A 14915-nucleotide genomic window follows, 5' to 3' on the forward strand; every position below is an offset into this window, starting at 1 on the left:
GATTGGGATTCGAACAGGCTAGACAGCTTAGAGGTGAGTTTGCGTATCTCTAAGCCATGCTGTAGGTTATCCCTCAAATCTCACTTCAAAAGAAGACAAAACAGACATAAAATGTCAGAGCCCCCGGGTTTTAGTAATTTTGCTGTATGGAGTTAAAGGCCATCAGCCGGCCATCTTTGGTCGGATTACAAAACAAAATCTTCTGCTTTATCTGGCTTTGCTTTGGCTTGCAAAAAATTGCTTTGGCTTCTGCAAAACAAAAAAACAAAATTACGTATACTCTCATGTATTGTCTTTGTTCCGAGTCTGAACAAAATCGGTCCATACATGTCAAGAAATGGTTGGGGACACATTTAAGTAACAAAATGGCCGCCAGTCGGCCATCTTGGATCTGATCTCGAACGAAACATGACGTCCACATGTAAGCCATCATTCATTATCTGTGTGCCAAGTTTGAACAACATCGGTGAATGCATGTTCGAGAAATGGTTGAGGACGGTGTTCAATATCGGGTTTTATGCCTTCGCCCCCGAAGGTAGCCGGAGGCATTATGTTTTCGGGTTGTCCATAGGTCACGTGGTTTGGCAGCCATCTTGGATAGAAAAACTAACCTTATCCGCTCAACACTAAACTTCACAAACGTGATCCCATACCCACACATATGCAGAGTGTACATTTTTAAAGGTCATATTTCACGTGGTGTGGCAGCCATATTAGCTTGAAAGCCGATATTTAAAAAAAAATCCCTTCTCTGAAACCGCTTCGCCAGTCGATGTGAAACCTGTCATGGCTGGTGAAAATGTGATACTTAAAAACAGCTGAAGGGATTTAAATCAAACTTGTTTATTTTTAGGACCGTGAACGAGGGCATCTACCCGTTGAGACTATGCGGAGGCATATTGGCGACACAGTCGCATTGCTCTAGTTACCTCTGCCATCGATGGTGGATGGAGGTTATGATTTCACCCCTATCTGTCTGTCTTTTTGTTTCTTTGTTTGTTTGTCTGTGGACAATATATCTCAAAAAGATGTGGACGGATTCGGACGAAATTTGGCAGAGATGTAGTGTATGTGACAACGATGAAATGATTAGATTTTGGTGAAGATCCGGATTCGGATCCGGTTACTAGAATTTTAAAAGTGATTCTTCACCATTGGGAGATCGGGGCAAAAACGATATATAGCAGGATATCTCAAAGAGTTATGGACGGATTCGGACGAAACTTGGTGGAGAGTTTGGGTGTCTGACAAGGAAGAATTGTTTCAATTTTGGTGAAGATCTGAATATGGATTCGGATACTAGGATTATTTAATTTTAAAGTGATTCTTCACCGTTGAGAGATCGAGCGAAAAGCGATATATAACATGATAATTAAAAAGTTATGGACTCCTTATGACTAAACTTGGTGGACAAGTTGGTTAGGTGACAAGAACAAGCAGATTCGATTTTTATTCAGGTCCGAATCCAGAGCCGGCCTATCATTGGGATATTAAACAAAGTGTTCGGCCTGGCGGAGGTCTGAGCTCTACTGAGTGCCGTTCTAGTTTGCAACTAAAATGGTCGCCAGTCGGCCATCTTTGATCGCATCGCGAAAGAAAATGATGTGCATATGTATACCATCATGTATTGTCTTTACGACGCATTTGAATATAATTGGTCTATACAATATCTCCGAGATATTGTTGCAGATGCACGCACGCACGCACGGACGGACGGACGGACAGACAAGACTCAGTCCATAACCCCCCGTTTTGGACACACAGTAGCTGAGAACATACCGCATAGCAGCAATGTGCAAGCAATACCAGTGGAATCAGATGATTTTGCGGTCGTTCCTAATGCTCAACTGCTCTTCTTCTTTGTCGCCACAGCTGGTGTTGAAGGTTGTTAACGGCTCATACACACTGGTGATCCAGGCAGCGTCGCTGGATGAGCGCGATGCTTGGGTTCATGACATCCGCACAGCAGCCGAATGTCTTCGTGCCAACTGCACCTTCAAACGCACATCGGTGCGAAAGTCTGTTGGATCGGAGCACATGATAAACCTTCAGTAAGCACACTGTCTATAGAATATATTTTGAGGGTCTGATGGATTTGGTGATAGTGCGTTTAAGGATTCGTACTTAGGTAAATGAAGAGCAACCATATGTTGCAACAACCAACCATAGGTTGGAAACGATTATGCGGGCTTGATGGTCCTAATATGCTCCTCCTGCGTTGAAGTTCCTTATAAGATATTGTGTACAACGCTTCACTCCAGGGCTTTTAGGCAGTATAACAACATGCCTCGTCGTGCACTGTCTGTTCAAGGATTACAAAGTTGATAGCAGAGGTTGAGGATGAGGAATTCCGACATTCATACGATATTATCCAATGGCAAGTTAAATTGAAGAAGTACTTTTTGCTTTGTAGTTTTTTGAATTATTGTCGCGTCGGAGGCTCGCAAACGGGATCTGCCTCGACGCCGGGATCTTTTGATTCCGTGAACGGCCGAAAGGTTTCTAACTAATCGCATTCCGTTGTTACCACATGCTGTCCACCACGGTCCCCCAATGGAAAACCAAATTTGGCGGCGGCACGGGAGGCAGAAGGATGGAAAACATTTCTTACCTTCATAAGGGTTTACTTTTAATAGAAGAAAGAACTACAGGAGAAGAGGTGGATGGGACGCGGAGAACGGAATAAACCACATGAGTCAACGGATACAAATAAGGATGTGGGGGCATGCAAAGTTATTTACACACCCCCTCTGGAGAAATACAGAAACCTAACCCCTCCAGACACTACAGACCACACTTGCTAAACCAGGGTTACCATACGTCCGGTTTTTCTCGGACATGTCCTCCTTTTCGGTCCTTAGATCTCTGTCAAACCGGGTTTTTAATAATAATAATAATAATAATAATAATCTTTATTGTCCCATATTCAGGGAAATTATTCTTTGGTGACGCCTTTAGGGCAAGGGGGTTAACAAGGAGAGATGCAGAAAATAGGGCAAAATGGAGAAGATTGTCATGGGGACCGCAAGGCTAACCCCCGCTCTAGCAGGGAACATGGCCTTAAAATGCATGTTGTTGTGTTGTTGGTGACGCCTTTAGTTAACCATCATAAAAACATAAAACACAAAGGGAATAAGAAAACAAAATAAAAAGATATAAAATATGGAAGAAGGACTCAACAGCAAAATGTCTAGGAATTTCAATTTGAATTGCACGTGGTACAAATGACTTTTTGAAAATCTTCTTCTTCTTCTTCCTTACACGAAAGCGTCTCCCTGATGTCAGTTTTTCAAAAAGTCCGTTCAAGAAATGACTTTCATCAGTACACAGCTGCACCGACTTCCTTTTCAATGCCCGCAAGTACAGAGACTCCAGACTGGTCGAAGGCCCACACACTTTAAATGCCAGTGTAATGACCTTTTTTAATCGTATCTTATTCCGCACATTAAGATAACTGTACCAGGAAATCAAATTAAATGATAAAACACTGATCAGGAAGGAATTTGTTGACATCCGCATCACACGAGAGCCAACACCAAATGAATTCAACTTGCTGAGAAGATACAATCTTTGCATTGATTTTTGCACACAGCATCAGTATTTCCATCAAAAGTTAACTTGTTATCAATAAAGGTGCCCAGGTATTTAAATTTGCGAACAATTTCCACCTTATCACCATTTATGGTTACAGGCTCATTATTGTGACCTTTCCGAAAGTCCAAAATCATCTCTTGTTTTGTCCACATTCAGAGTGAGACAAAAGTCCCCACACCACTTATTCAATTTGTCAATCTCGTCGAGGTAAAGATACAAAGGATGATTGATCGGAAAGACGTCCAACAATGGCGGTATCGTCTGTGCTTCTTTTAGAGCCACGCATTCATTGGTGAACAAACTGCACAGTAGAGGTGACAATACACAGCCTTGTGGAGCACCAGTATTCAAGATTGATAACTTTGATGAGCTACCATTCACCCTCACCTGCTGAGGACGGTCTCGTAAAAAACTTTCCACCCAGAGTATGAAATGGGGGTTCAGGCACAGGTCACTCAACACCTTCAGAAGGGTAAATGGCTGCATAGTGATAAAGGCTGACGAGAAATGAATAAATAACACACGGACATAGGTTCCATTCTGGTGAAGGTGACTTGTGATTAGATGAAGTAAACTGAGCCAGGCATCTTCAACACCTCGTCTTGCTTTGTAGGCAAATTGTAAAGGATCCAGTTTCGGAGTTACATCTGATGTTACAAACTTCACCATCAATTTCTCCATACATTTACACAAGATGGAGGTGAGGGCAACAGGTCTATAATCATTGAGCTGCCTTGGGTGAACCTTTTTGGCACGGGAATAATAATGGACTTTTTCCAACAAATACGAACAGTATGAGTAGTTAAAAGTAACTGAAACAATCGAGTAAAAACATTACTAAGTTCTAAACAGAACTCTTTCAGAATACAAGACTTAATGCCATCTGGACCACAAGCCTTCCTTTTACTCAACGCCCTAAAACACCTCACGACATCAGGTTCACAAATTACAGGTATGGGACACGCTCGAGTATCCAGATCCTCACAGAGAGCTTCACGTTTTACTAGACCTTTGGACTAGACCTTTGGCGTGGTCATATGTGGGTGGGCACTGGGGGCTGCATGTGGTTGGACTGGGGGATGATATGAGAGGTGCAGCGGACGTGATGTGGATGCCACACACTGCGACCGTGCCCCTCAGGTCTGAGGCCTTGGGAATTGCGGAGTTGGCAGCAGGTGCTCACCACATTGGCCAGCTTGGGCTAGTGGAGCTGTGGTCTTCGCAGGGGCCCAAATTGATGGATGGTGGGTCGCGCCCTTATGGACACTCATGGGCCATGTTGGCAGTTCAGTTGCCCACCTTACCCGATGGCCCTTGCACGGTAGAGGGGCGGTGCTGTCGTAGCCAAGGGTAGTCGTGTAGTAAAGGTCACCAGAGGAGGCAGATCCACATGCTTGCCAGTACAGCGGATAAAAGCAAATTTGGGGAAATTGATTGGCCCCATGGGATAAATGTGGAATTCGGCCGGGTGGATGACACTCTTGGACCCGACCAACCTGCAACAACCTGCACTTAAGGTAAGAGGCCTTGATGGTTACTGTCCCAGGGTTCTGTACTTGCTCACAAATTGGGACATGAGTAATTTGGAATTGGGGCGGGTGAGAGTGACTGCATGGTCGGTGAGCGGATTAATTTGTGTGCAACAAAGTGCCTTGTGGGTGGCGTTTGCTTATGTGTAAAAGGTTTTGTGTTTTTGTGTGGTCATAAGAATGGAACTTGAATGGAGTTGTGATTGGAAATGTGAATGGGGATTTCACATGTACGCAGGCCATGGCAGTATCTCCTTATTGAAATGTGTTTTGAGAATTGAATGGCAGCGGGGGAGGAAATGTTATAGTGGATTTTGTAGGTAGGGAAGGTGTGTGTGTCCGCAGGTACGGATCAAACTCTGGAGGAGCGGTGACTGCGGTCTCCCCCCCCCCGAGGTAATTTGCCCCTGGCAGCTGGTGGTGTCTGGAAATTGGAAACCTGTCGGCGGGTGTCTGGTTAGGCGCCTTGAGGTATGGAGACCCTTGGCGACCCTGAGGCTATGAGAGCCAGAGGCCGAAGGAGCCTGGTGTGGAGACCTTCCCGGTGGGACGACAGCTAAGGAGCTGTTTGGTTGTCATGCGGCCGAGAATTGAAGGGGGGGGGGGGGTGGAGAAGTCGCAAGTGGGGCACTTGCTTTTTGGACTGTGGGCACCACAGCCTGAACTGCCCCCACAATATTGCTTGTACGGTACCTCCCCGCTGCCTAATTTTGGATCACATGTGTGTAATGACATTTAAGCTATGGTCTTGCAGGGGGGTTGGAATGAGTTTTTTTGTTTTGATTATTGCAATGTGTGTGACTGATTATTGGGTTTGTGTGAGTGAATGGGGGAAGATCCACCGAGCCATGTCACTCACCTACCTGTATCACCAGGACAGGGCCCGCGGAAATATGGGTAAATTGGGATGGCTTCCGCAGGTAATGTTGGGTATTGTGGCATCCACCAGGGGACGTGGTCTTTAGAGGGACCCAGGGTTTGTATAAATGTTTTTGAAGTCTTGAATTTTTATTAAGGTTTTGTGGCTAAGGTAGAGTTTTTGTGTGTTGACAATTTTTCTACCCGCCCCAGGAATTGACGGAGGAATCGAGGGTGTAAATATGTGAATTGTTGCTTAAGGGGTGTAGAACGGTAAGGAGAACAGGTAAGTTAGCTACGGCTCGCTTCCCAAAGCCCCTCCTAATTTATTTCATAGGCTAATTAAGTGTGAGTTGGTAAGTGTTAGGGCTGGAACGGTAACGCCTGCATTGAAACTTGCAGGAGCTACGGTTCTGAGGAGGATGGCGGGGCTGTGTTACATGTATGGGGGTAGGTAATGAAATACCTTAGTCCAGGTAGGATTGTATAGGGTAGTGTGCTCTGAATGTCATGAAGAAGAAACCTTCCTGTAATTGTCAGTCCCGGATGTCCGTGTAAGCGTTATATGTCTCCATGCGATGGGTGGAGCTATGCTAATTAGTTAGGGTATAAGGGTAGATTCCCTGTGTGTAATCACCTCTGTATTTTTTCCCTTTGTTCTAATAACACTTACACCAACAGCCATGCGATCAGCGCCTAAATTAAATAACGTGATCGCTGACGATATCCGGACACTACTACTGACACCACCCAGCTCAAATCTTCTCGATGGGCTCCAAGTGTGTCCGTGAGGCCACGCCCTGAAGGATGATTCGACGGCGCTTGTTGATTGGAGTGCGGGTGACGTCAGAGAGAATATTCTATTGTCGGAGAAAAAAGGGACACGTCCTGCCATTTTCCCTCTCTCTGAGGGGTTTCATTGCGAGCGGGTGCACTTTTCTCTCTCCGTGGCTTGGTCGCAGGAAGACGCATTCGCGTGCTCTTTTGATTCCTGGCTGCGGAGTTCGGACGCATTTCCCTCTCTTCTCAGTCCCGGGCTTGGCAGAAGGCAGACGCATTTTACTCTCTCTCTCTTGGTGCTGGCTCGTGGCAGTCGCATTTCCTGGATGGGGTGCGCTGGTGGTAAAAGAGACCAAGAGCGGTTCGGGATGGTCGAAGCTTGGTGCAGCCAAGTGAGAAGGATGAGGGAGGCCTGTTTGCTTTGCGTCGGCGGCTGGCGATGAACGTGACTTCGCTCCATTGTGTGTTTTCCCGCGCAGGGAAACGGGACCTGTGACAGGCCCGAACTGTCGTGGAGACCGGAGCTGAGTATCAGCCAACGCACCACACTACACATTTATTTTCATTTATCATTCCCGTGTGTTGTATACGAGTCCATATGGAGGTCCCTCGATTTAGGAATTTAGTGTCACTTTTTTATTGCATTGCGTTTGTTTTCATTTCATCATTATTTATTGCATTAGCTTTTCGTGGCTGTCTTGTATTGTACGGGGATCGGATAACCACCACCCCGCCCCCCCCCCCCCCCCCCGTGCCACGTCCGTCCATGCAAATAAGACCAGGGACCTCCATTTCCCTCGCGTGCTAGAGAGATAACACCGCCATAGTTTTGGGTAAAAGCCTCGGAGGTAAAGCTCAGTCGGCCATCCGTCACCCTGAGGTCTTCACTACAGGGTGGACACGACAGTATATACAGTCACGTGAAAAAGTAAGTACACCCCATGTAAAGTTTTGACTTTTTCAACATATTTCAACATACAGCTATTTGATCTTCATTTCAACAATATTGATAGATAAAGGTGATATAATATAACAAATATCATGTAACATTTACATTTTGTAGTCCATTATATAATTTAAATAAACATCAATGCAAATTTCGCATGTGGAAAAAGTAAGTACACCCCTACATTTATCACTACTTCAAATACCTAAAATTAGAATCAGGTGCACCAGCTCAGGTGCAAATGATTAGAACATCGTAAGAGAGGATCTTGGAGGAACCTGTCTTATTTAAACTTCAGACATTTAGTTTTGTTTGCTCTTTGTTGTTGAAGTGTGCGGCGTCACCATGCCTAGATCAAAAGAGCCCTCTGAGGCCTTCAGAAAGAAGGTTCTAGATGCCTACGAGTCTGGGAAGGGATTTAAAAAGATCTCCAAACAATTTGAAATCAATCATTCGACTGTCCGGAAGATCATCTACAAGTGGAGAAGATTCCAAACAACTGCCAACTTGTTCAGGCCAGGCCGCCCCAGCAAGTTCAGCCCGAGAGCAGACCGCAAGATGCTGAAAGAAGTCTCTAAGAATCCCAGAATGTCATCACGGGACCTACAGGTAGCTCTGGCCACTGTTGATGTCAAAGTGCATGAGTCTACCATTAGAAAGAGGCTGCACAAATTTGATCTACATGGGAGGTGTGCCAGGAGTAAACCTTTGATGTCCAGAAAGAAAATCAGGGCAAGACTAAAGTTTGCCAATGAACACCGAGGCAAAGACCAGCACTTCTGGAACAATGTGCTCTGGACAGATGAGTCAAAGGTAGAGCTATTTGGCCATAGTACCAGAAGACATGTTTGGCGAAAACCAAAGACAGCATTTGACCACAAGAACCTGATACCAACTGTAAAGCATGGTGGTGGAAATATTATGGTTTGGGGCAGCTTTGCTGCATCAGGGCCTGGGCAGCTCACCATCATAGAATCCACTATGAATTCTTCATTGTACCAGAGGGTTCTTGAGGATAATGTGAGGCCATCTATCGGAAAGTTGAAACTCAACCGAAGGTGGACCTTGCAACATGACAATGACCCTAAACATACCAGTAAATCCACCAAGGAATGGCTGAAAAGAAAGAAATGGAAGGTTCTGGAATGGCCAAGTCAAAGCCCGGATCTAAATCCCATCGAAATGTTGTGGGGGGGGGGGGGGGGGTTGAAACCAGCTGTGCATGCAAGAATCCCCTCAAACATCGCACAGCTGAAAGAGTTCTGCACGGAGGAGTGGGCAAAAATTTCTCCCAGTCGATGTCTGAGACTGGTAGACAGTTATAAGAAATGCCTACTTGAGGTTGTTTCTGCCAAAGGGGGCAATTTTTTTTTTTTTTTTTGTATACAAGATCGAGGCTCGTGAAAGAGCGAACATTAATCACACAGAAAGACAAACCGACACATAAAACATATAACATCGGGAGCGGTAGACAAGATGGGGAGAGAGGGGGAAGGACACAAACACAACATTTGAGAGCAGGGACCGAGAGACATGGAGACATCGAGAGATCTGAGAGAGGGCGAGGGCTTTGGGGGGGGGGGGCATGGGAAGGGGGCGGTGGGAGAGGTATAAAACATATGGACACTGCCAGGACTTCCAGGAAAGAAGTTGGAATTTCAAACAAGGTGGATCTGGGGTGAATTAGCGGGGGTAGAAAAGATCAAGGTTTTGGATGGGGGAAGATAAGAGATGGTGGTGAACAGCTGTTTTAAAGACCTGGAGGGAGGAGTGGGATTGAAGGGAGTGAGGGAGTTTGTTCCAGAGGCGGGAGAAAAGAGGAATGAAAGAGTGAAGGTGAGCAGAGAGCCGAGATTTCGGCAGTTTAACCATCAGAGGGTTGCTGGCAGATCTTGTGCGACCTGTAGGAATATTTGGGGGACAGAGCACAGAGAGGGCTGGGGGTGCAAGGCCGGAGAGGAGTCGGTAGAAGACAGAAAGACCACCTACCTGCCTGCGGTGAGTGAGTGAGAGGCCCTCAGAGATAGCTTCATCGCGGGAGATTCCAATAATTCTGAAAGCTTTGGTTTCAACAGCGTGAAGCCGAGCTAGGTGTGAGGCAGGAGCACCGGCCCATAGGGGAGAACAGTATTCCATTGAGCTGCGGATGAAAGCCTTGTATGTGGTGAGGAACTCAGGTGTGCCGAGGAAGGACTTCGCACGACGGAGGATGCCCAGTCGGCGACTGGCTTTGGAGGCCAGCTTGGAAATGTGGTTTTCCCAAGAAAGATCATGGCAGATAGTGAGACCCAAAATCTTGAGCGACAGAACCTATTAGAGCCAAGGGTGTACTTACTTTTTCCACATGCGAAATTTGCATTTATGTTTATTTAAATTATACAATGGACTACAAAATGTAAATGTTTCCTGATATTTGTTATATTATATCACCTTTATCTATCAATATTGTTGAAATGAAGATCAAATTGCTGTATGTTGAAATATGTTTAAAAAGTCAAAACTTTACATGGGGTGTACTTACTTTTTCACGTGACTGTATATATGTGTGTGTGTGTGTGTGTGTGTGTGTGTGTGTGTTGTGTGTGTGTGTGTGTGTGTGTGTGTGTGTGTGTGTGTGTGTGTGTGTGTGTGTGTGTGTGTACATAATATGTATAAACATCTTCACCAAACTTCACTGGTGTTTCATAATTTTTCATTCTTCCCTATACAGAAAGATGTTGTTGCAGCTGAAGGATCCAAACATCGGTATCAAACAGGAAAATTTCCCCATCAAAAGTAAGGTGTACAAGGACTGCTTTTCAGGTGTGTTCTGTGCCATTTCACTTCTGGCTATTGCTTTCTTCTTCTTCGTTAAACGCCCCAATTATTTCCACCTTCTGTGATCGGAAGGGGAAAACGTTTCTGGCCCAAGTTCTTCTGGAACCCTCTGGGGAGGCCTGGCATTTGATTGGCAGAATTTTGTAATTTGTTTCAGGGTGTTGGTGATAACTCACATACTCTTTGGGAAAGACACCGTTGGATGGTTAACGTCCAACAACTAATGCCGGCACAGCCAACCTAACGTCCTTCCAATGGACGGCACACACCAATTGATGCCTTAGCCCTCATGTGAAACACCAGGATGGCAGATTTATAGCTGGGTCAAGATTCAAAGCCAGGCCCAGGTGATGGCACATACCTTCAAAGTATCCTGCCATTTTCTTTAGCTATTGTTGTAGTAAATAAATGGTTATTCAAACTACAAGCGGTAAAAAAAAAGTGATTGGAATTCTGTTCAAAACAATCATATTTGTATGCCAAGCTGAAGGTTGGTCCATGAGAGAGACTTTGTACATGCTATGTACACTTTTGACAGACAAATTTCTCAGGCAAACTTTTCTTTTTCCAACCCCATCGCATTATACGTCTTTCTCCCCGTTCTTCGTCACCTTCCCCATTCTCTTATCCTTAACCACGCCCACTTCCGTTGTGTGGTGGGTTCCAGTGGAAACCCAGTCTGCGGTCAAAACGTGAGGCCTTTGTTCTCAAATATATATATAATCTCCAGCTGAATGTATTTCTGGTGTTTTTTTTTTTGCCATTTTGCATTCTTCTGACATTACAAATGTGTTTGATTAACTACACTGGTGTTTTCTTCACTTCCTGACACTTTTCTATGCAACGTTTTTGGTTATATGGTGTGCTCTTTCTTGTTTATCCATGGGGCCCAGCCTTCCTGTATTCCTGAGCCGTTCCTCCTCTTCTTTCTTACGCAGCACAAGGCTGTGGGGTAGCATCATTGGTTGAAGGCGTGGCTATGCCGCTGATGCCACGCCCATCATTGGTTGAGGGCGTGGCTATGCCGCTGATGCCACGCCCATCATTGGTTGAGGGCGTGGCTATGCCGCTGATGCCACGCCCATCATTGGTTGAGGGAGTGGCTATGCCGCTGATGCCACGCCTACAGGGGTGTAGGTTAGGGCAGGTGTTTCTAATTTGTTCAGAGTGTCGGTGAAAGGTCGCCGACTCTTCATGAAGGACGCCATAGGATCTTTAATGCCCATCAACTAATTCTGGTGGACGAGACTCCCAATTTAACGTCCATTCGAGGGACGAATGCCTGTGAAACACCAGGATTACAGTTTATACCTGGGTCGGGATTCGAACCGAGCCGAGACAACTTAGAGGTGAGCATGTGTATCTCAAGGCCGTTCTGTCAGCCCATCAAGCTCAATCTTTGATCAACACTGAGTACAGCAAATGCTGAGTAGCATCAGAATGGACAGGAAGAAATGCGGTGGAGGTTTCCTGTGTACAAAATTTTGAAAACACCGCGGTTCATTCACCCGCAGGATTGTGCCGACTGGTTTGGGGATGTGGGTTTGAAGGTCATTTCTGCATCAGTAATGGAGGATTTAAAACATATTCATGCAAAGCCTTCGTTCATATGCACTTCTTCGTATTTACTCTTCAGCCTTTCCAGGTGTTGAGGTGCACTCTTCCATCAATGCTGACACTCACATGTGAAAGTGTGACTCTTTATATCGTAATCAACACAACACGTGTGTGGTCTCCGACTGGCACATTAGAATATTCCTTTATGAAAGTTAACAACCAGAATGCAGGGATGTCGAATGATTTTAAAATTGGAAATGCGAAGACATCATGCAAAGCATTTGCACACCAAGGTGGTCAATTTTAGTCTCGACCGATACAGGAGCTTCAGGTTTGGCCAGAGAAAACCAGCTGGAAGGCTTCGGGAAAGATGGAGCATTCACAGCCACAACCACTTGCTAGCTAGTCGGAAAGGGCTGTGGATTCACCTGCTGTGGGGCAGCATATCTCACAATGTAATAGCGTCCTCCCCACCTGCTACCTTCGTTGCTGCAACCCCTAATATGTTTTTTAGCTGGATCAGATTCCGTCAAGAATCAAACCTGGGAACAACCATGCATATGCCCCCTCTCCCCAAGCCCTCTCCCTCCCACAGATCTCCCGATGTTCTTGTTCTCTACTGTTGTACTTGTGTGCTTCCCTCTCTCTCTCCATCTTGTCTCCCGCTCCCTTTATTGTATGTTTTGTGTGTCTGTTTTTTTTGTGATTAATGTTAGCTCTTATACGAGCCTCGATCTTGTATACAAAAAAAAAAAAACATGGAAAAACGTAAAAAAAAGTATACAAAGCCTCCTGTGTTGAAGTTATCTTGAAAGCAAACTAGTATTTATTTACCGTATATATATATATATATATAAACACACTACCGGTCAAAAGTTTTAGAACACCTCAATTTTTCCAGTTTTTATTGAAATTTACGCAGTTTAATGTCCAGTGAATAACCTGAAATGGACAAAGGTAAGCAGTAAACTGCTCGAGGTTAAAAAACGTTTAGGTTAGCAAAAACGGGAAAATAATGTAAATTGCAGTTATATTGTAAAAAAACGCCTTCTTCAGGGAACAAGTAATGGGTTAACAACTTACAGCTGTTCTGCAGTAATGCAAGTAAATTAAGCCTTGAAAGTTGATGCAAACAATTCCTACAGGTGTCCCAACCTCTGCTGATTACTTGATTACAAACCCCCTGTCTGTATGAAAGCAGTATTGGAACAGACTGTTATTACACCCTCTGAAGCATTATTTGGACAATATTGCACTGCAGGAAGTAGTACATTGGAAACTGGAGGAAACTCTGACAGGAAGAGGTCTGGCAGACCCAAAGCCACAACAGAATCAGAAGACAAGTTTCTGAGAGTCAACAGCTTGCGTGATAGGCGGCTCACAGGACAACAGCTTCAAGCACAGCTTAACACTGGTCGAAGTAAGCAAGTCTCAGTTTCAACTGTGAAGAGAAGACTTCGAGCTGCAGGTTTGACAGGTCGAGTGGCAGGAAGAAAGCCATTGCTGAAATGAGAAAATAAGAAAAAGAGGCTTGCCTGGGCATGAAGCACCACCAGTGGACGACTGAAGACTGGAAGAAGGTCTTATGGGCCGATGAATAAAAATTTGAAATCTTTGGTTCATCACGCATGGTTTTTGTACGCCGTCGAGTAGGCGAAAGGATGGTTCCTCAGTGTGTGACACCAACTGTCAAACATGGAGGAGGAAGCGTGATGGTCTGGGGCTCTTTTGCTGGATCCAGAGTCGGCGACTTGCACAGAGTGACTGGCACCCTGAACCAAAAGGGCTTCCACAACATTTTGCAGCGCCATGCAATACCCTCTGGTATACACCTCGTTGGTCAGGGGTTCATCCCACAGCAAGATAATGACCCCAAACACACCTCCAGGTGATGTCAAAACTACCTTCGAGGAAAAGAACAAGACGGTAGGCTTCAAATCATGGAATGTCCAGCACAGTCTCCAGACTTAAACCCCATCGAGCTGGTTTGGGATGAACTGGACAGAAGGGTGAAAGCAAAGCAACCTACAAGTGCAACACATTTGTGGGAACTTCTGCAGCAGCGTTCGGAAGAACTTCCCGAACAATATTTGATTTCCATTGTAGAAAGAATGCCACGAGTGTGTTCGGCGGTTATATCTGCAAAAGGTGGCTACTTTGCAGAGTCAAAAATTTAAATTAAATTTCGTTAAACAAAATGATTCTATGATTTATTAATTTTTATCTCCAATTGTTTATTTGTTCTATGCTTAATTTCAGAGTACATCGAGACATTAAACTGCGTAAATTTCAATAAAAACTGGAAAAATTGAGGTGTTCTAAAACTTTTGACCGGTAGTGTATATATACACACACACACACACACACACACACACACACACAAAGAAACACACATCGAGCCCCTAAGCTCTGCCAGACACTATACAGTATGTAATAATTCAGCACATAATATTCATCGTCTAGTAGAAGACAACGGTCTAGTGCCGAGGATACCGAGTGTGTTAAAGGAGAACCGAAGGCATAGGCCATTAAATAAATGCCTTCTTTCATTCACGTGTGCTGCAGGTGCCAGTGTAGTGAACTGGCTCATGTCTGTGGGCGGTATCATTTCTCGTGCCAGTGCCGTGCAAACGGGCAGTATGCTGCTTGGCGAAGCGTATCTGCGGCCCATGGGCAGCATGGCCAAGGAATGTGCCCGCACCGAACAGGACGAGACCAAACGTTTTCTTGATGAACTCGACGCCCTCTATTGCTTTGTATGACTACCTTCCTAATCTCCTGTCGAGGCCTTCGTGTTTACATACATACATCCACACATACATTACCTTCAGAAA

At 45.1% G+C, this 14915-nt stretch overlaps 1 protein-coding gene across 2 annotated transcripts in view; it reads left to right on the top strand.

Moving 5' to 3' along the window:
- LOC137435026 (pleckstrin) overlaps window positions 1–14915 on the top strand; it is a 54259-nt gene that overhangs the window by 22727 nt on the left and 16617 nt on the right. For both annotated transcript variants that reach the window (XM_068128391.2, XM_078784821.1), the window contains 3 exons: window positions 1873–2051; window positions 10418–10509; window positions 14647–14837. In XM_068128391.2, the coding sequence (XP_067984492.1) occupies window positions 1873–2051; window positions 10418–10509; window positions 14647–14837 (462 nt within the window). The remainder of the gene's footprint in view (window positions 1–1872; window positions 2052–10417; window positions 10510–14646; window positions 14838–14915) is intronic.

This window comes from Myxine glutinosa, chromosome 9 (genome assembly GCF_964187855.1).
Source record: "Myxine glutinosa chromosome 9, kmMyxGlut1.1, whole genome shotgun sequence".
In the NCBI taxonomy this organism is placed as follows: Eukaryota; Metazoa; Chordata; class Myxini; order Myxiniformes; family Myxinidae; genus Myxine; species Myxine glutinosa.